The sequence below is a fragment of the Tetrao urogallus genome (genome assembly GCF_951394365.1).
Source record: "Tetrao urogallus genome assembly, chromosome: 1".
NCBI classification, from domain to species: Eukaryota; Metazoa; Chordata; class Aves; order Galliformes; family Phasianidae; genus Tetrao; species Tetrao urogallus.
The window spans coordinates 181,811,689-181,833,085 of NC_136813.1; the positions used below are offsets into that span (position 1 = coordinate 181,811,689).

Genomic DNA, 21,397 nt, shown 5'->3' on the forward strand with positions numbered 1-21,397 from the left:
TTAAGGAAATGGAGTACAAAAACAGCATTAATTCCAATGAATATTTCAATTTCAGGATACCCCTAAATCAGGTACTAGCTGCAGTTCTCGGTGTTCAAGCTCCAGGCAGGATTCTGAGAGTGCAAGGCCAGAATCAGAAACTGAAGATGTGTGGGAGGACCTCCTACACTGTGCAGAGTGCCACTCTTCCTGTACTAGTGAGACGGATGTGGAAAGTCCTCAAATGAATCCATGTGTGAAGAAAGAATATAGAGATGACCCATTTCATCAGGTTGGTCATATCTGCTGATTTTGACTTTACAGCACGTACGTCTTCAGTCTCGTCAGCTTTCTCATGTGCTCAGGAAGCCTGGGAGAAAGAACTCTCTATTAAATGGAAGTAACAGAGCCAAAGTGATTTGGTAGATTTAAAACAAGGAAAATTGAATTTCTGCTACTCAGTAATTAATTTGTCAGATGAAGAGGATATGACAACGTATTGTAATAGCCTGCAGAATATTTTTGTGTTACGATTCTAGTTCAGGACAAGTATTGATTGATTTAAGGTTCCTGTTGTAGAATCATGTATGTATCTGAGGGAATATTTTTGTTTGTGTATGCATGTGTATATATATGAAACCACACAGCAAGATAACATATGTAATATCATGTTACGTGTGTATTCTTTATGTTCTTCATACATTTATAATATCTGTATTCTTTTTAGAGAAAATATTTTTTTCATTTTATTTTTACCTTAAAGCTGATCATTTATTTTTCTTAATACTGTTCTATAGAAACATCTGGGCAGTAATTTCGGAAAATGTTAGTGTTTGTTGGGCAACTCTTTAGTTGCAGCCTGCCTTGGGTTAATTGGACAGAATCCATTGTCCATACTTAATAGCTGATGATCATGTGTTAGTCTTCATTTGATTAAAAAACAGTCAGATGTCAGTACCAGTTATGTTTATATTACAGGGTTTTCCACCAAATTGCATACTACCTGCTGTGAAATATTTTTCTTGTTAAATATGCAATGTATGTTGGCACTGCTTACATCAGTGCTAAGGAATTTAATACAGGAGGTGATGTTACTGATAGCTGAGAAAAAGAGTCTCAAAAGATAGGCTTGTTCACTCATAACTGGAACTGAAAATGATGGATTTGTTGGTATCCCCCCCTCAAAAAAACCCAACCAATAAAATCCACCCCCAAAGCAACAGGAACAGCAGTTCGATTCTGCACTCTTTGCTTTTAAAATTTATTTTAGTTCTTGCTTGTATTCCATGTTTTTTTGAAGTTTAATATTTTGGTTGGTTTGTTTCATTGTAGACTGTGAAATTTTTGAATTTCAGCTCCTGGTGTAGATACTCCCTCTAGAGGAAAATAGTGGAAATCTATGTTTAAGAAAGTCTTTCTGCAGCTATAATTTATGTTAACAATATAGGTGTTTTTTTTTTTTTTTCCTCTAATGGAAAAGAAAGGAAACAAATGAGTACTTAGCAACACAGAAAGGTTTCGGATAAATACTGATAAATCAAGTTATAACTGCCCCCCCGCTCCCTCCCCACATACTTTTATTAAATGATAGGATAAATATTTGATAATATGCCCCCCATTCCAGCCTTTCCATTTGATTCAAACAGTGCTGGTTAACCTGGCAAGCTGAGATCAGTTTTGATTGCCTGTAACTGAAAGGAGTGAGACAGGACTGAGGGAAATCGAGAAGTGGCTGCAGCAGCACTTGTTACCTCAGCATTTTCTGGGTCTTTCCAGTTCTCAGTTCTTCTCTGATTAGAGCAAATAAATATGTGCATTCATTACTTTAGGTTGAAATTACTTGGCTGTTGGGGCAGCATACATTGATTAGAGTCCTTGAGACAATAGCTATTTATTGGGAAAAAAGTGAAGGACTTTGAGTATTTAACTTACAGTAATGCAGGAGAAGTAAATGCTATGTAACAACATTTGTGTCAGTCTAAGCACTTTTTTTTTTTTTTTTTTTTGTTAGTGTATTCCTGACAAAGAAACATTGACATAACAATAGGTTGATATTACTGATGGAATATATTGTTTGTCTTCCCCAGAGTCACTTGCCTTGGATCCATAGTTTGAATCCAGGACTAGAAAAAATAAGTGCAATTGTATGGGAGGGGAACGACTGCAAGAAAGCAGATATGTCTGTGCTTGAAATCAGTGGTATGATAATGAACAGAGTGAGTATTCTTTTTACAGATATTGTGTCTAGGTTCAAAAATTAGTACTGCCTGTACTGTCACACGACCAACATCTGCCTCTGATGTCATGGACCAACAAAATAACATAGGAGACATTACTTTTGGAGTGGCCCTCGTACTTATAGCTCTTGTAACTATCAGTAATAAGAGTGGTGTGATAATAAAATACTTTTGCATTGCTGGGTGCTTAGTAACATAGCCTCTGTTTTATTGTTCCAGTGGCATATGCTGTGAATATTTATCTCTTTGATTCTTATGGACAACTAATATGTTGTGTTAGATGTACATATATCTGAGTATTTGGATGCTGAAGTTCAGATTAGAGAAGAAGGCTTTTCTGTTTTAGGAAACAAAAGTGTAAAGAGGATGAATGGGATGTCTTCTGATTCCTGGCATTCCTTATGATTGATGTCATACTGTTTTTCAGCATAGATGATTCATATATTTAGTAGGGTTACATGTAAAATCTTAGCATAGTTTATGGCAATTATCAGTAATTCTGACAAGTTGATATGGACATTTCCAACTTGTCAGAAAGCACTGCATTCACAAACTAAGTTCAGATCTCTGTACCTGCCTCAGAAACAATGTAGTTTTGGGTGCAGTCACAGTAGAAGTGAACCTTGATAAAGCCATAACAGCACAACAGAATTCCAATCCTACTGCACTGTGAATGCTTTGATTCTTTTAAAAAACCACATAACCTAGAAGCAGAATGCAATCAGACTATTAGATTAAGATGCAACATGTAAACAACAAAGTCTGATTGGTTGAATTTTGCTAATTCAGTGTTGAATTAATTTTTACTGCAAGGATATACACTGAAGCGTTTCAATGTTTTGTTGCTGGTGTTTATTCGTGATTGTTGCTGTGTATTAAATGCTCCTGGAGCACTTTCCTTTTATTAGTAGTGAACTACAAAGGTGCTTGGTTGTAGGATTCATATTGTGTAACACATTGTAAAGTGTCTGTTGCAATAGTGAAACGGTGACATTAATAAGGACAAGATAAGTTCCAAACTTTACAATGTGCTTTTTTTCTTTTGCTTTTAGGTGAACAGCTATATACCAGGAATCGGTTATCAGATTTTTGGAAACATCATATCGTTAGTCTTGGGTTTAATGCCATTTGTATTTCGCCTTTCCCAAGCTAAAGATTTGGAACAGCTAGCTGCACATTCTGCCACTGAACTTTGCATTACAGCATTTGGATCAAATGGAGACATACTGGTTCTCTCAATGGTTGTTATAAGTTTTGTGGTCCGTGTGTCTCTAGTGTGGATTTTCTTTTTCCTGCTGTGTGTAGCAGAGAGAACTTACAAACAGGTACATAAAATAAACCAAGAGGTTTAGTCCAAAAAAACCCAAATAATTTGTTTTGGGGTTTCTTTTATTTATTTGTTTATTTTATGTTTTATTTGGTTTTGTGGATATTTTCATCTTGTGTTCATAGTTGCCCCAAGGTTTTGTAGATCGACAGTTCCATATACTTCAGTGGGTTTACAGATTAGGAGATGACCCAGATACAAAGGATTTAACTGTCCTTTAAGCTTGTAGCTAAGCTTTTTTCTTGCATAAGAGCATTTTGGAGGTAAAACCATTTATTTCATAGTTCTGACTCAGCTCATTGGCCCGTTCTTAGTCATGACCCGGTTTGTTTCAGTGTTCCTCAAGAAGAAAGAAATTTGGTAAAAGAGCTCTCTGAATTTCTAGATTGTTTCACCAGCGTGTTTCATTCAAAACATTTTTGAGAGTAATTTGAAACAGTCTGGTCCAGACCCCAGCCCTGTCTGCTTTGCTGACACCTCTGTCCCAGAGACTGGCAATGTTGCTGTCTCATACTCTCTTACTAGCTCCCTAGTGTTGTTACTTTCTAGCCTGGAAAAGAAAAAAGATAAATAGTTTTCTTACCTTGTAGCCAAAAGAAGGGCTTCAGTACAATAGAGAAGCATTGAACTGCTTTAGTTGCCATTTCTGTTGGAAAAAAGTTCTGGGTTAAGCACTCTTTAGTGCAAGTGATGGACTTGTTTGATTATCTCCCAAATGTTAATAGCATTGTAGATCTGTTATCTGAAACTTGAAAAGGGGAATTGCAGTTCTATTTTGGTTTTCATTAAATTAATGTGACTTTTAAAACTGTTGAGTGTATCTCTTCTTTTTAGGACTCTTATTTCTGTGTTGTAATTAGCATGTTTTACTTTACCTTGATACATTGTACATTGGTATATAAGTGAGGCTTTTTCTCCATTTTCTTTTTAGCGCCCTCAAAAATGACTTAACAGCTTCATTATTTTTTCCTTCCCTGCAGAGGTTACTTTTTGCTAAACTTTTTGGTCATCTAACATCCGCCAGAAGGGCAAGAAAATCAGAGGTTCCTCACTTCCGTTTGAAGAAAGTACAGAATATAAAAATGTGGCTTTCTCTCAGGTCCTATCTAAAGGTAAGTAACGTAAATTTTTGCTACCACTTAAATAGAAACAGTCCCATGTGCTGTTGATGAAAAGTAGGTATTTGAGTTGTCCTCTGTGTTCCCTTACTGGTGCATGTGTGCCCAGTCCACTTTATTTTGGCGACTCCTGGCCAGCAGCATCAGCAAGCAGCCAGATGAGAGTGTTTTTCACCTTGGTATGAGGTATGACCGTGTTCAGAGTAGAAGTCTTCTGTTAAGTGATTAGAGCAGGGATGTGTCTCAGGTGAGTATAGTGTAGTAAAACACAGGCAATAAATCACTGTAAGAGCTCCACCTGTGTCCTTAACATACAAGGAATTTATGAAGCAAGGGAGCTTGTGTGCATATTTATACTGTGAGTGCATGCATATCACACGAAGCTAGAAATTGTGCCCACGACTTGTAAGACATTCTGATCTCTTTACTGTTTGTTCAACTGAAATAATGAGATGTCTCAAGTGATAGCTCTCTAGTGCTCTTTTCATCCCAGAGCATTTTGATGATCCTAGCTCATTTTTTGAGCTTGCAAGTTTTTTTTTTTCTATTTTTCTCTCTGCATTAGGTAATGAAACTTTGGTGCCTACATCATGGCAGGCTTTTTTCTGTCTAGTCTGTAATGTGTTGCTGCGTAGGAAGAAAGAAGGAGAACAGCATTTGTGCAGTAGAATGTAGCTCTCATGCCTTAAAAGCTATGTATGTTGACATTGATGTGGAGACTGTCTTGCCTTCTTTCCTCACAGCTGTCACCTATGTATTCCACCTCTTCATATGCCATAAGAAACTTCTCTATAATTCTGTTGTTGCAAACAGAAGTGCAGACACACAGTGGTCAGAAGCAGGTGCAGAACAAACTGAAAAATAACCAGTGAAGGGCAGTCATTTTCACCTCCATCTGCTGATATATGTGGTTCACTGGGCAGCTCCATAAGGCCTGCACTTGCATAAGTGAAGGAGTGGAGACAAGCAGCTAAGGAACTTAGCCTTCTCACAGTAGTGCTACTGCCAGGTACTGGCATAGCATTTGTCCAAATTACGCTTGCATATTACCTGGTTGTTTGTCCATCTGTAAGTAAATGAGTTAAAATATGTGCACATCTTGAGTTTCATGCAGGCAAAATGCTGTGTGTATAAGAGCATTTACTGCTGCAGTACCAACTTGTACTTGATTTTTTTCCCCTGTAATTAACCTTCTATCTCTTTTCCAAGTTCCAAGATTGTACCTTGCATATACGCACCTCCCACTTTCTCCAAACGCACTGCTAATTACATACATACGAGAATGAAGTTGTGAAATAGATGCGTGTTGTGACTTGGACGTGTTTCATTGCAACAGAGGGTACTTAATTATTTAATTAGAAAGAACATGGAAAATGTTCAGTGGATGGAAACATTTTGTTATACCAGTAAGAAATTAAGAACAAAAAAATTACTGGGTACAGTGACATTGGATCTTTCATCACAATGTATTTGTTTCCCAAGTTTTCCTTCTTGTTCTCTTGGAATTGTCACGTGAGAGAATTGTACCTTGATGAGAGTGATGTAGGGCTATGATTTTTGTATGTTAGAAAGATGCAAGTAGTGGAAACAAAGAGCTATGTGAAATTAAGTCTTGATATTCCATTGCAATCTGATGTCCAAAGTGTTGTTAGCACTGGTTTGATACTCGGGATTAAAGCCCAATGCTGTAGTGAATTCACTGCTTCTCATCATGAATGAGCTAACTAAACAAGTGGTGTATATATTCTTTTATCATAGCTGTCCTTAATTGTCTGCATCTGAATTACCTCAAATGCCTTTGGGGGTATTTGTTAGGAGCTGTACTTTTAATTGCTATATGTTGTGTGGTACTCAGATTACCAAATTGCAAGCTATGAGCAAACTATGTTCTAAAAGTAAATACAACTGGCTGCACTGAACGTCAGTGGTTCAGTGGTTAGGTGGATTTTCACTCACATATGCATCTCTGTTATTTTCAGCGTCGAGGTCCTCAGCGCTCAGTCGATGTAATAGTTTCATCTGCCTTCCTCCTGACTATCTCAGTTGTATTTATCTGTTGTGCACAGGTGAGGAAATCACACATGACTTAAGTAGTTTTTTGAAAAATAGACTGCCTTTTGTGTGATGGTTCCTATTAAGATAAGAGACTCCACTGAAAAATCAGTAACGGCTATTAGAGCTTTTCAGAAGATTAAGCTCCATTCATTGCATTCATTTATTTACTTTAGAATATTATCAGTATGCCACTCTGTAATAGCCAAAGAAACTGACAGTAATTACTGGCATGGTGTTACTACTCTTTTGTTTCTTATCTGTCCTCTTTCATTGTTCATTTTGTAATTGAAACAAGAGTTTTTTCTAACACAGTGCATCAAGATGTGCTTCATAAGGATATAACAACAATTACGATTTGAAGATGCTGATGAATTTGTTGGCTGTATTAGCCTGCCCTCTAGTGGAATATCTTTTTGAAAGCACATCTATGCTTAAATCAGATTTCTTGTTAGTAAGAAGTCTGTGCTCCACCTTCTGTTTCAGCGTACAGTTAAGCTTCTGAATGACTTCTGGTTGTACTTTCCACTTCCTTCCCTAGTTCATGCGAATGTGTTTTCACAGTAGTGAGCTATAAATACATTAATAAGAATGTAATTCAGCAATCATGCTACTTCAATCAAATTTTCTATGTAATTCAGTATACTTGAAGGCATGTTTTGGTTTTCATCCCACATGGTGTCTTTGAAATCGCAAAATAGAGTGTAAAATCATCATGGAATGTAATACATTTTTCTGTTACTTTAGAAATATGAAAAAAATGTTTAAATTCTGATTGAGGCTTTGAATTCACTTTCCTTCAACTTTTTCACTTTTCAACCTTTTCTCAGTTCTAATTTCATTTAAAGAATTTTGATTTTAAATTATGATTAAAGATATTTGATACCTGAAAACAACCCTCATACTTATTATTGGGAAATTATTTTTTGGTGTTGGGAAGATACATAACTCTTTTCTTATATTGCAGTATAAATATTAATCTGGACTCAATTTTAATTTTTCCCTTTTGCTTACAGCTGCTTCACATGCATGAGATCTTCCTTGATTGTCACTACAATTGGGAACTAGTAATTTGGTGCATTTCACTAACACTTTTCCTATTGAGATTTGTTACTCTTGGATCTGAAACCAGTAAAAAATACAGCAATACCTCAATATTACTTACTGAGCAGGTGAGAATTTGTGCAGATGTACGTTTTTCTGTCTAAATAAATCATTTGTCTGTTAGCTCTTAGGCATGCATTCTAGCTGACTTAAAATGGTTTGAATGTAATAGTTAATTGTGGTGTAGTGAAACAAGTTATTCCAGATCCTTACAACTTGAAGTTCTATTTCTGTAGATACTGAAAAAACTGCAAAGAGCAAAGCAAATGAGAGACAGAGAAACTCTAGATTTTATTTTGCTTTCATAGGCTTTTAAACTACACTCTTTCTGAGAGTCAGGCCTTGAACATTTTAGCCAGTTCAAAACCTGAAGTTGAAAGCAACAGTCTTAAGTTCCCTGAACTTTAAATAAATAAGTTTAACAAGTGTTATCACTTAGCTTTGTACTTGAATCTAGCTTATCCTATTATAATTCATTTCCCTGAAATAAAAAGGAAAATGTAATTCAATATGAGACCCTTTCTTTTATATTTAAGGTCTGGTATCCCTTTGTCTCTAAAATCATAACTTACTTTGGAAGGAAATAGATTGGGAGCTTAATTTGCCTTGGAATGTATTAGTGATCATTTTGATTTTAACTTAATTGTACAAGCTTACAGTGAACTTGCCAGGGAGACACAATAATATTCAGTTATTCTTGCTTACACGATGAGGTCCTTACTTCATTAACCACCCTACAACAAACCCCTGTAACAACGCTTCCTTTCTGCAACTTTGCTGCTGTAGCTTGGTAGAAGTTTGTCATTTGAAGGACTACTTGAACATAATGCTGATTTTTAATGTATTGTCAGTGGCTGTCATACTGAAATGAAAAGTCAGATTTTTTTTTCCAATTTTTTATTTTGCAATTAAATAAAAAGCAAAACACTGAACTTTGCCAGGTCTGGCATGTATATCAGACCAATGAGAATGAAAGCAGGAGTTTCAGGATTTCCAAGGGAGAGCTAGTATTCATAACTAACTTTCTCAGAAGCAGTGTTCTGAAGAAGTCTGGATTCCAGAAGCATTGAAATGATTGATACACTGTTCTTCTACAGCAAAGGAGTTTAATTCAATAATATTTCATATTTTTCAAGGCAGTAGCAGGATTTTCTGCACTGAAGGTGTTCATGAAGTATTCAGTGACACAAATCTCTTTGAAAGAAATTATAGTTCAGCAGAATTATGTTTTATCATTTCAGTCGATGCAAGAATTTCTGGGAATGTTAGGCCTATAAGGTGTGCACACTAAAGAATAACATCTGAAAATGAACTGGCAAACCTCAAACAATTATCAAAGAAGGAAAGAAAATATGTAGACATTGCATAGGTGGTGTTTTTTGACTGATTTGTAGATGACATTAAACTTCAAAATTGTTCCTGTAATAGTATCAAATGTTGTATCACAAAACATTGTCTTTTCATACAGAACTGGGGCAGTATTTGTCCTTAAAAACTAAGAACAAAGCAAAGAAAATCCTGTGCTTGCAGAAATGTCATTGCTGTTCTATCATGTATACTGAATAATCACTTCAGTTTATTATTAAATGCTTTCGAATGAATTCCTTTAGATTCTGCATACATGTTGATACTTGTGTTCTGTTTAAATCAGATAAATCTGTACTTGAAAATGGAGAAAAAGCCTAATAAGAAGGAGGAACTGACACTAGTGAACAACGTTTTAAAACTTGCCACTAAGTTATTGAAGGTAGGAATTAAAATAGGTTTACTGTATTATTTATAACTTAGAAGCAGAATGGACAACTTAATGAATCATTTGTGTTATTTCTGCAGTATCCTTTGGTTTAAATCTGCTCATAACTGTCGCAGTGATGCTATGTGTTCATACTTCTTCAGTCTCTTATGTTGCTATTGTTGTGAATTACAAATAATTATTACATGCAGTAAGTTCTGTTCTCTAATGTAGAGTGAGAGAAGGTGCTTTAGGATGTGCAGGATGAGGAACCCTCATGAAATGACGCAATTTGATTTTCAAACTTGGTATCTATTTCTAGTAATAAGCTACTAAATTATTTGTATTCTTCCTCAAAAATAATTCTTTTTAAAACTTGATACTGATTAGCATTTCAAACTACAACTTGGTTACACTCAATGTTGTCTTTGCTTACTGTCACAGAATCACTTCTGTTATGTGCAAGTTTTAAATTAAATTTGTCTAGCTTCAACTTTCAGTATTCAGATCTTGTCATGCATTCTGCTGTTACCCTGAAGATCTTAAAATACTGCCACTGATTCATTTATTCTTGGTTTAAGAGGGAATGTAACATCTGCATTTTGATTTCACCTCTTTCATCAACTCTTTCATTTAGTCAAAGATGTGAAGGTGATGTGAAACAGTTCTTCAGAAATGATTTGCAAATATAAAGGTCTTTCCTTCCCCTTAAATTCTTTTCAAAGCTGTGCTACAAACACCTCCTGCCATGTTTGAATATAGCACAGTTGATGCTTATTCCACATGTAGAGCAGAGTGAATGGTTGGATTATCATTCAGTAAATCTAAGGCAAAATGTTCAGTGCATGTACCTTTGCTCTGCAGTCAAAATAATTCAAGAGCATTAAGATTTTTTTCTTTTTAAATTTTATTACTTATTATGCATGTAGTGCTACTTTAAGACCTTGCTGCCTGGTTCTTCCACACATTGAACTCCAGTCACTTACCCCTTTGATTCCCATGTAGTTAGCTAATAGCTGAAATGATGGAATGTTTCCTCCAGTCAGCTAACTCCCCACCACCTCAGCTTCAACAGTGTTGGTGGTTCCTTCGTCTCAAAAAAGCACATGCAACTTCCCATGTGAGAACTGACTGAGTAGCCTGGGACTCAGGATTGACAAAGCAATTGTCTGAGTTGAGAGCTGTGGACCAGAGTCATGGGGTGCTTGGATGAATCAAATATTGAGGGTACCTCTGTAGTGAGGGACCATAGAGCTGTTTTTCAAGAGCTGTTTTTGGAACAAGCAGAAAAAAGGAGGCTTGTGGAAGTGTTTTGTCAAAAATGCTGTGGATGCAGAAAGATTATGTGGATTCAAGGGGAGCCTGGACAAGTAGACAAAATGCATCACATTTGGATATCTGATGAGCTGAAATGTTGGTGTTCTGTGAGAAAACAGGGTGAAAAGTAGTTGACAGGATGCTGAATTCTTGGTTTGATTCGCTCCAGAGTTTTCCCTGCAATTCACGCTGTTTTCAAACCACTTTTCATGTTTTACTCTTTACAGAAATGTGACAGCATCATGATCTTTCCAACAGAGGGGTGGATTTCATGACACAAATCCCACACCACCCCTTAGTTTCTATGAGAATGTGCCCAAAAGTGAGGTGGGATTTCCAAATCTCCCAAACGGGAGCATTAGATATCCTTGGAATAGAATAGATAGAATCCTTAGTAGTTAGTGATCAACAGAATTATTTCATGTTCGGCACTTAAGTGGACTGGATTGCTAAGAGCTTTTATTGTCAATTTAATAATAATAATGAATTATATAATATTGACTGTGCTTACTTTTTTTATTTTACTCCCGAAGTTGATGAGATGAAACCCACAAGCTGAAAGTGTTTCCTTAAAGAGAAATTCTCTGCTGCTCTCCTTGGAATCTTGCTTTTTTTGTATTTGCAGCAAAATTTAGTACTACATTGCATTTGAATGGAATGGTTGTTCATTCTCATTTTACCTTGTTTCGGGGAAGATTCAGAGCTGTGAAATACTTTTTTATTAAAACAGGAGTGATAAAACCTTGTTCCAGACCCAGGATGTAATGCAGGAGAAAGATTAAGAATTGAAAGTGCTGATGGTTGTTATACTTCACGTAATCCATTTTTATATTTAAAACATATTTTCTTCTTTCTCACGTGTTTCAAGGCCAGGAAAGTTTGGATGACTTTCATCACTCACTAAGAATTGCAAAACTGGTGCAGAAAGGTCTTTGTTCAAGTTCACTACAGATTGATTTTGGCTAGTGTTTTGATCATTCTAATGAAAGTGCAAAACATTTGCAGTTTAATGATCGTTAGTATCTTTTTTAATCCTTTATGTTCATTTTCTATCTATGTTCATTACTAGTTATTCTCTAAATTAATAGAGAAGAAAGGGAATTGTATTAGAATAGACATTGTTCATTTTTCATAGCAGTGAAGCAGTCTTGTGGCACTGTGGAATATCTTTCTTTCCTTTTGCCTACCTATTTATTTCTTCAGTTAAACACTGAAGATGATTTTTAGGAAACTATGAGGAATTGTAAAAAGCTGGCAGACAAAGTAGCTCTCTGCTTTCCTGGCTCCACAAGCAAACTGACAGATGTTCTACATGGGTAGCCTCTAATTTTTTGAAGGGTTATTCAGACGCCATCATCATTAACAGCATGACAGTCTATAAATAAATGATAGTTTATAAAGTACCCCGACTCTAAAGTCTGATTCTAAAAACGTGCTGCATAAGGCAGAATTTCTTGTAGCCTGCTCATTATGACTGAAACATTATGACTGATTTCTCAGAGTTCAATATATGTTGATGTTTTAAAGTAAATAGTGGCAAGAGAATAAGCAGTTTTAAGTGGAGGAAATACCCCTTTGGATACTTAAAACAAAAACCAAACTGTATAATTTCTGCTTTTTAAATGATATAATTGTTTCATGTTACTAGGAACTGGACAGTCCGTTTAGGTTATATGGGCTTACAATGAATCCACTCCTTTATAATATCACCCAAGTTGTCATCCTGTCTGCTGTCTCTGGTGTCATCAGTGACCTGCTTGGATTTAATCTAAAGGTAACTATTTCCCAGCCATTTTTTTTCTCTTTATTATGGCGTTCAGAATCTTACGATAGTTGAATCTTATATTGTAAAATAATTAACTCTTATCTGTGTGAGTGAGCAGATTTGTTATTTGAAAGTGCTCATGAAATTTAAGCAGTATCAGAAGAATAGCAACGCAGTTGTCAAAGGAACCCTCTTAAAATTTTCTGCAGTTTTGTGGTGTTTTGACTTTGTTTAGGACACATAATCACTAAGAATTCCTAGACATGAATAAAGAGACACTTACATGGCCAGGTAGAAGATCTTATTTAACTTCTTGTATTCCAGTTCTGATTTCTCTCTCGAGTTCCTCAATGTTTTTGTATCTTTGTCTTGTATTGCAGTGAAGTACTACAGTAGATGCAGTATTACTGTGTCTAACATTACAGTCTTGCTTTTATGGCTTGAGAACTGTCTTATTAGGTCATACCTTCCAAACCTCTTTGAACTCTATAAACTCTGGAAATTATTCAAAGATTCGGGGTATGGGACACCTTGGTTTCCATAAACTTGTAGCATAAAGCCTTCAATTACCCACTGAGTTTGCTTACATCTACTCTTTTTTATATTACAAGTAAATGAATGTAAAATTTATCTTTTGTATTAAATTTTGCATGCAGCACGTGATAAGAAACAGACACGGTATTGCAACTTTGCTAAATAGAAACGGAACTGGAAATACTGCTTATTTAACATTTTTCTAACTTTTTCAGCTCTGGAAGATCAAATCTTGATAATATGCTAAGAAGATGAGATAACAGTGTTATAGAAGAGCTCATTCATTGACAGAACTGCCTCAAAGCAGCCACTGAATCTGTATTTCAGAAGCTACAACCTCTTAAAGGATGTTGTTTGGAAAACTGATGTGTTTACATCTGACTGTCTTGTGCAATCTTAGTATTTATTTCATCTTCTCACTATTTTATTTTCATTTTAGTTGACATTTTTATTTTCAAAAATATTTGTTTAGATTTGGAAAGGATCAGAGTTGGGAAGGTCAAAAACGGAGTGTCTGACAACTTGAAATCTTAGCAACTGAATACACTATATTACTGTATTTGTTGTTAAAGCTGAAGCCAATGTTGAACGTTTTTAGTTGCGGTAGTGCTGTATGGAAGTCATTTGAGTTAAGTGTGGTAACATGGCTTAGGATTTTTTATTTGCACCGATCGTTTATGAGGATGGAACATGAGAACATCAATAGATGTTTGGTTGCAATAAAGAGGACATAAAAAGTAAAGTACTGACAATACAGTATGACAGATAGCAGAAATATTTTATATTACTATAAGAAACAAGTGGGAGTTTTAATATTTTGAATAATTCCAGGATCGAAACTGATTTAGGCTGCAGTTTGAATATCCTGGGATAGTAATAAGGTATTACATAACAGGTCAACAAGTGCTCTTTGTTAACACTTTTATTAGAGCAATAATTGTAAATGGTTACCATACTGTATAATATTTTGATAAAAATTAAATATTGTATTTATTTGAAATACTGGGCTGTTCTGCGCAGCTCTGACTGTGCATGCTCAATATCTGCACTTTTTATTGTTACTTTTAATGAGAAACTTTATATATATACATATAAATGTATATTAATTGGAATATATTATGGTGAACGATGGAGCAGTATATATTGTATGTTAAAGCTAAATATTTAAATAGGCAAAAGACATACTGGTGGAAGGAATGCTATAAGTGACTGAGTGTAAGATAGATGCTCTCCTGATGTACACTATAGTATATGCCATTCATACCACATGGAAGTTTAAGAACAGCTAAATAGCAAACGAGTCTTTCTGGTGGACAACAGAATGAATGAAGCCTCACGTTCTCATGTTTGTCTCTTCAGATTAATCTCCTTTGCCCTATGCCTCCCCAGCATGGGGTATTCCCTCATGCTTTCCCAGTGAGCGTGAGCCTCTCCCCTTCCTTCTGACACTGCCTCTCACACGGCCCGCTCATACTGACTCATTGTGAATGTTCACCTCATGTAATTGATTTGGAAGTGCAAATGTTGTCAGGTAACTTATGTGAGGAGGATTAATGCCACCAGGCTCAAGTGTTTTTGTACTTTTTGTTTCTAAAATAATGGCTTCATGCTGAAAAATGATGAATAATTATAAGAGGTGGGGCATTACACTATATTTGCTGATCTTCAGAACCTTGAAGCATTTACAGTAATGCATCTTAAACTTCTGTGGTATAAAACTATTTTTATATATAAAGCAACACAAACAAGCATTTTGTATTTTATTTGCCTCTGTACTAATGTTTATTAATGACCAAAGTGCATTCTGGCTTTTGAAAGAATGTATTACTGGAGCTTTAAGAACATACTATCTTTAGTTTCTCATGTGGAAACTTCGGCTGCATCCGATCTGTTTCTTCTTTTTCTGTTGTCTGATGCTGGGATTGTTTTAAAAAATTAAGTACATTTTATATACAGGTTTTTCCAAATTATGGTACAGAGCTACACAGAACTTAATTTTGCACAAAATATGTTTTAAGAAAAAAGCGCAGCTGGAGTTCTCTAGGGGATAGAAGATGAGGCTGTTGCTTTTACAGCTTGTCACTATTTCAAAGCCACTCTTCAATTTAGAATGGAATTATTTGAAAAAAAAATCTTGAACAGTGAATATACTGCTTTCAGTACCTTAAGGAAAAAAGAAGGTGGGAATGTGTTGCAGTTTCGGTTGAATGGGAAATTAGTTTAACCACATATACCTCAGCAACTATCACTGTGCTGGATTGTTGCACTAACAATGGTTACTTGGGAAAAGTAAAGTATGTGTGAAATGAAATTAAAAATAATAAAAACCTTTTATTTGCTACCATTAGATATATTCATTATCTCAAAAATGGGAGAGGTTTATCGCATCCCTCAATATGAAAATCCAGTATGAAAATGGAGGCAAGTAGAAATATGGCAGATCTTGCATGCTAATGGTTACTTTTGCCACGTGTTTTGTAACTGCGAGTGTGATCAGGCGTGGAATAAAGCTTTCTATGGTTGATGGTGAAAAAGGAGAAAAAAAGTGCAGCGAGCTGTATCTTTTAGTAATACCCAGCACATTTCTGAGTCTTCTGTTTTGATTTAAGTCCGCGCTTACGAATATGCATTCTGTTTGATTTAAAACATTTGGGAGGGAAATGTTGCACATGGAGGGCAAGTGGTGGCTGTCAAAATTGAACTTTATTGCAAGAGCAGAAGCTTTCCCACACGTTAGTTATACAAAGTAATTTTTTAATAGGACTGGAGATGCAGATCCCAAATAAACATTTCCATCTGAAAAATACTGCAGCAGAGTCAGCCCTATTTCACAGTTGTTTAAGGGATTAATTTTAATCCCTATTTTGACTGTTTAATGTAGTATAATATATGTATATATATTTCTTTCCAGAAGCTTATTCTTTGGACATGTTTCATTTGTGGCATCTCCCTGGCCACTGAGAATTCGGCACCAGATTGCACCACGCTCTTGTGTTTGTTTGCTCACTTTCTAAATTTGCTCCAAATGTAGGTGGTTTACAAATAAAATTTTCTTTTGAGGGTAATGAAGGGCAGTGTTACACAGTAAGAAGGTAACATCTTCTGAGAGCCATTCTTTTAAACATTCATCTCTGGATGGCACCTTAATGTGACAGAGTTCTTGAGTGTGTGTTAAAAATGTTGCCAGGAAGTATCTTAGACATAATGCGTGTTTACTTAGTACCTTCCAAAATGCTCGTGGAACTTGAAGAGGATAGAATATGACTGATGCATCACTGCTTACTGGCTTATTTCAAGTTCTGCTCTATTTTTATCAGTTCTGACTTCCTTAAAGCTGTCTCCTTCAATAAAAAGTTCTGTGTGGAATCCAAGCATCTATCAGTGTTCAGGCAGGAGTGCGACATGAGATGCTGACACACCAGGAGGCCGTGCTGGCCAGGTCTCACTGAATGGCGGCCTAGAGAGCTGGGTGGAGAGGAACTTCAGCAAGGGTCAGTGCAGAGTCCTGTGCCTGGGGAAGAGTAACTGCATGCATCAGAACAGGCTAGGGGACGGCCTGCTGGAGGGGAGCTCTGCAGAGAAGGACACGTGAGTCCTGCTGGACAACGGGCTGGCCATGAGCCAGCAGTGTGCCTTTGTGGCCAAGAAGGGATCCTGGCGTGCATTAAAAAGAGCAGGGGCAGCAGGTCAAGGGAGGTGATCCTGCCCCTCTGCTCTGCCCTGGTGAGGCCACATCTGGAGTACTGTGACCTATCTTTTGCTCCTCTGTTTAAAAAAAAAATAGTAATAATAATTTAAAAATATGTATTATTTATATCATTTATATATATATATATATATATTCAGGGATCTCTTAGAGTTCATCAGAAGGCCGCAAAGATGACTGGGGGCCTGGAGCATCTCCTGTATGAGGGAAGATTGAGAGACCTGGAACTGCTCAACATGGAGAAGGCTGAGGGGGATCTCCTTAATGTTTATATAAATATCTGAAGGGTGGGAGTTGAGTGGATGGGACCAAGTTATTTTCAGTGGTGCTCAGTGACAGAAGGAGCAATGGGCACTAACTGGAATACAGAAAGTTCCATATGAACATGAGGAAAGAGCTGTGTTCTGCAAAGCAGAAAAGGGATCTGGCTGTCAGCAAGTTGAGTCTGAGGAAGCAGCCGAGGTCAACCGTACCCTGCGGTGCAGCAGCCCAGCACTGCCAGCGGGCGAGCGGAGGGCTGGGCTTGTCCTGCTCTGCTCTGTGCTGTGCAGCCTCACTCCTGCACTGGGTGCAGTGTGGGTGCCACAACACCAGGGGGGCATAAAGCTATTAGCATCCAAAGGAGGGACATGAAGGTGGGAAGGCTGAGCCTCATGGCGGCTGCAGCTCCTCTCAGGGGCAGCGCTGAGCTCTGTTCTGTGTGACAGCGACAGGGCCCGAGGGAACGGCATGGAGCTGCGTCAGGGGAGGGGTTAGGGAAGGGGTCTGCACCAGAGGGCGGTGGTGGGCACGGAACGGGCTGCCCAGGGCCTTAGTTTAGCAGTTATTTGCAAACAGCTCCTGCCTGCTGTGCATAATCTTATTGTTAATGAATTTTGTCAGGGATTAGGTGGCTGCCTCCTGGCAATGCCACAACCCAAACTCAAGTCTCTTGGCGTATGCTTGTGAATTAAATATTGTGAATTAAAAAAAGCATATTTTGCTTTTGCACTATCCCATACCCATGAATGGATGGGAGTTGAATTACTTGGCTAATTGGAAAATACAGCTAAACAAATGGAACTTCAGTGGTGGCTTGGCGGTGAAGCAGTGAGGATGTTACGTGTGGGGAATGAACCATTTTCGTTAGTCACGTCAAGGACTGTGCTGGTCTTTCATTAAACCATTTCAGCAGTAGTTCTAATGGGGACCAAGGCTGAGTACAACAGTCAGGGGTAGGAGATTTCCCATTAAGGAAGTCACCATCCAACAGCTCCGCATGTCCCTCTCAGCACACCCGTGACTGGGCTCCCAGGTAAAGAATGTTCTCTGTTGGACTCATTGACTTGAGTTCCAGGGATGTTGAATTGATCCAAGGCTCCCTTTGCATTCAGCAAGAACACTTACCTTCAGAATGGAATTCATACAGTTGATCCCTGATGTCAGTTCTAGTGATCCTCTGGGGTCATTCCCTCTTGCGTGTAAAGGAAATTACGTGGGTAATTTGGATTCAGAAGTGAAACTTTGAGATGCCTAAATAAAGGCAGATTAATCCTACCTTTACGTTTTGTTCAGTAGTGCAGCCTTTGGTTTCCACAGGTGTGTAATTGATTCAGCAACCACAAAAATTGAAAACAACCTTTTGTTTTTTCTTTTTTTTTTTCTTTTTTCTTTTTCCCCTTTTCCTTACTCCTATAAATGAAGATTTCACATACAAGTTCTGCATCACACACTGATGCTCAAGAAGTATTCAACCTGAGCTGAGTACTGCCTTTGGTGAGCTGCCCATCTCCATGCAGCTCGCTGTTTAGCCTGGGTGTGCAACCAGGTAGGTGGGTGACAGCACTGTGAACAGCCACATACAATGCTAGAATAGCATGTGGATGTAAATGAGGGTGAAAATGCAATGTTACAAAGGTCTACAACCTGCCCAGAAACACACCCTCACAGTTTGTGCAGGAAGGACTGTGGTGTGTTCCCCTAGCATCTGGAATCTGGTTACCTACCTCTAAAGGAGTAGAGGTGACAGAGATGAGACTTTCCCAGCACCTCTCCTGCCTTATCTTCAGGCTGCAGTTTTGCAGCCGAGTCACAAATTCTCCTCGCAAGCCTCTCACTAGCTGGCCTTTGCTGGGCAGATAACAATAATGCAAAAATAATCCAGCAAGGCTTCTGGTTCCAGTCATTTGTAAACCCATACTGTGAAGTTATTCTTCTAAGTGTATCTGGGAGCCATTTGTTCATCTGACATCATGTTCATCATGGGTGGGAGAAGCAGTCCCACTGTGACACCACAGGCTGGTGCTTGAGTTCCGTGCTGGTAACAGGCTGTTACCATGTCTGTGCCTTGTTTTGCTGCTCATGGAGCTGGCTTCAGCAGTGTCACCCTCCCCCGAGTGCAACTGAGTGCAGCTGCATAGTGTTTGCTGCTGTGCTCAGTCTGCTATTTCAACACAGTTGTAGTTTTCTCTTAGCATGGTTTGTTTCGGTGCTGTTCACACCACGAGCATCTGCACCATTCCAGCTGAGGAGATGCAGCCCGAAGCGGCCTTTTTGGCTGCAGACAGTGCATCGTGGAGCTTCACGCAACAGTGGTCACAGGCACTGACCTTGGAACAGATTGGAGCCAAGCTACTGAAATGGGACTAATTCTCATTGTGTGCAGAGTGGAATTAATACGGTGAGTGCAAATAGTATGGACAAGCAAAAATGTTGGCCTTGAGGTGGCAAAGCAGTAAAAGACCACTGTTATGTCCTATTCTTCTTTGCCATGCACGTCTGCATGCTGCATTCCAGTAGTGCCACAAATCCTGCCTTCCTGGATAAAAATAGAAAATTAGAAATTTGAAGCATGCAAAGGATAATTGCAGAATGATTATTATAACTTGGAGGAAGCAACAGATGCTTCACTTGTGGCTGTGACTTGCTGAAGGAGTACTAATTTTCTAAGCCTATCGAATACCTGCTAATCAGAGACATTCCTGTCTGTTCAGGAGCACGAGATCCCTCCAAACATCCTTTGTCTTGGCCCAATAATATAGTGCTAAGGGTTGAACTTCTGGGACCAGCAAAATAGATTTTGCCACCACCTTTATATTTTGTTTCTTTCAAATTTTCTTAACTGAGCAAGTGATCTATCTTGACATAAAATGCAAAGTAATCATTGGTGCTTTAAAATAACACTGTAAAACTCCAGATCCAGTTGTAAAAAATAATTTAAAAAAAATAAAAAATCTATTTTCACTAAAGGTAAGGTTAATGCCTATTGAGATTAGTACTGCTGATAAGGAATTAACACCTGGAGCTCATAGGTGGTGGTACACTGAGATCTTCCCTTCTGATCCTGTAGTCTGAACCTGCTGTGACTTCTGTTTAGCAAGATCCCAGCCCAGCTTTACAAAACCAATGGCTGTCACTGCAGTACAAAAAAATGAAAGAGATTGAACAGTCAGGACAGTGATTGTGATATTGCTGGGAATGTAAAATTCCTTGTACTTTAGTGAGAAAGAAGTATGGAGCACAAGTCATATAGGGAGCAGCTGAGGGAGCTGGGATGGTTCAGCCTGGAGAAAGGAGGCTCAGAGGAGATCTTAGAGCTCTCTACAACTGCCTGAAAGGAGGTTGTGGTGAGGCGAGGGTCAGCCTCTGCTTCCAGGTCACAGTGACAGGGTGAGAGGAAATAGCTTGAAGTTGCACCAGGGGAGGTTCAGGTTGGATGTTAGGAACATTTTCTTCTCATAAAGAATGGTGAGACACTGGCACAGGCTGCCTGGGGAGGTGGTGGAGTCTGTCCCTGAGGTATTCAAGAAACGTGGAGATGAGGTGGCACTGAGGGACATGAGTTAGTGAGCATGGTGGGGATGGGTTGGTGATTGGACTAGGTGACCTTAATGATTCTATGATTCAAAGTCCCCTGTGGAATTTCTGTAGTGTTACACTGAATTTTCCATGCCTGGCAATGTGAAGGAACTCAGTGACATTATAGCCATGTCAGCCTACAGTACGGGCGTAAAGCACTGCACAGCTGTCTCTGTGCAGGGGTCATTTTTATGCACACTTTCTCCATGAGTTGGAGCCAAGGTCAGGGAGGGGTCACAGGGCAGGCATCATGAAATCTGTAGATTTTCCTACTTAGAGAAAAGTAGGATGAAAGAAGTGAGGGGAAGTTGTGATGTTCTGCACTAAAAGTCTGAAAGTTTTTACAGCCAGAACAACAACTTAGCAGCAATAATTCTCCCAAACACTGGTTTTCAATCCTGGATGCCTCAAATAGTCATTGACAAAGTAGTTTCTAAAAGCACAGAATTTCTACTTTGTAACATATTTTTTTAAGTGACATTCTCCACTGATTTTTGTTCTGTAGTAACCAAATGCTTCATGTAGGTAATAACTGAACCTCTATTTTGAAAACCAGTTTCTGTTCCTTACTCAGCAGGATATCCAAAATTTGGTGCTACGTGCCTATTTCAGATTTCCTTCCATACACAGACTCGTGTTTTCAAACTGTGAAGGTTTTCATTGTCTCAGAATACAAAGTAAAGCAAGAG

The 21,397-nt window shown here is 38.0% G+C and overlaps 1 protein-coding gene across 6 annotated transcripts in view; it reads left to right on the top strand.

Moving 5' to 3' along the window:
* Nucleotides 1–13,401, top strand: part of PHTF2 (putative homeodomain transcription factor 2) — a gene marked incomplete at both ends in the record, with an annotated part of 44,980 nt that extends 31,579 nt beyond the window's left edge. For 2 of the 6 annotated variants that reach the window (XM_079549146.1, XM_079549147.1), the window contains 9 exons: nucleotides 56–271; nucleotides 2,067–2,195; nucleotides 3,269–3,541; nucleotides 4,524–4,655; nucleotides 6,641–6,727; nucleotides 7,730–7,885; nucleotides 9,469–9,564; nucleotides 12,515–12,640; nucleotides 13,381–13,401. In XM_079549146.1, coding sequence (XP_079405272.1) covers nucleotides 56–271; nucleotides 2,067–2,195; nucleotides 3,269–3,541; nucleotides 4,524–4,655; nucleotides 6,641–6,727; nucleotides 7,730–7,885; nucleotides 9,469–9,564; nucleotides 12,515–12,640; nucleotides 13,381–13,401 — 1,236 coding nt within the window. The remainder of the gene's footprint in view (nucleotides 1–55; nucleotides 272–2,066; nucleotides 2,196–3,268; nucleotides 3,542–4,523; nucleotides 4,656–6,640; nucleotides 6,728–7,729; nucleotides 7,886–9,468; nucleotides 9,565–12,514; nucleotides 12,641–13,380) is intronic. The other 4 variants (XM_079549148.1, XM_079549150.1, XM_079549149.1 and 1 more) reach the window with 4 other exon arrangements.
* Nucleotides 13,402–21,397: the final 7,996 nt, after the last annotated feature.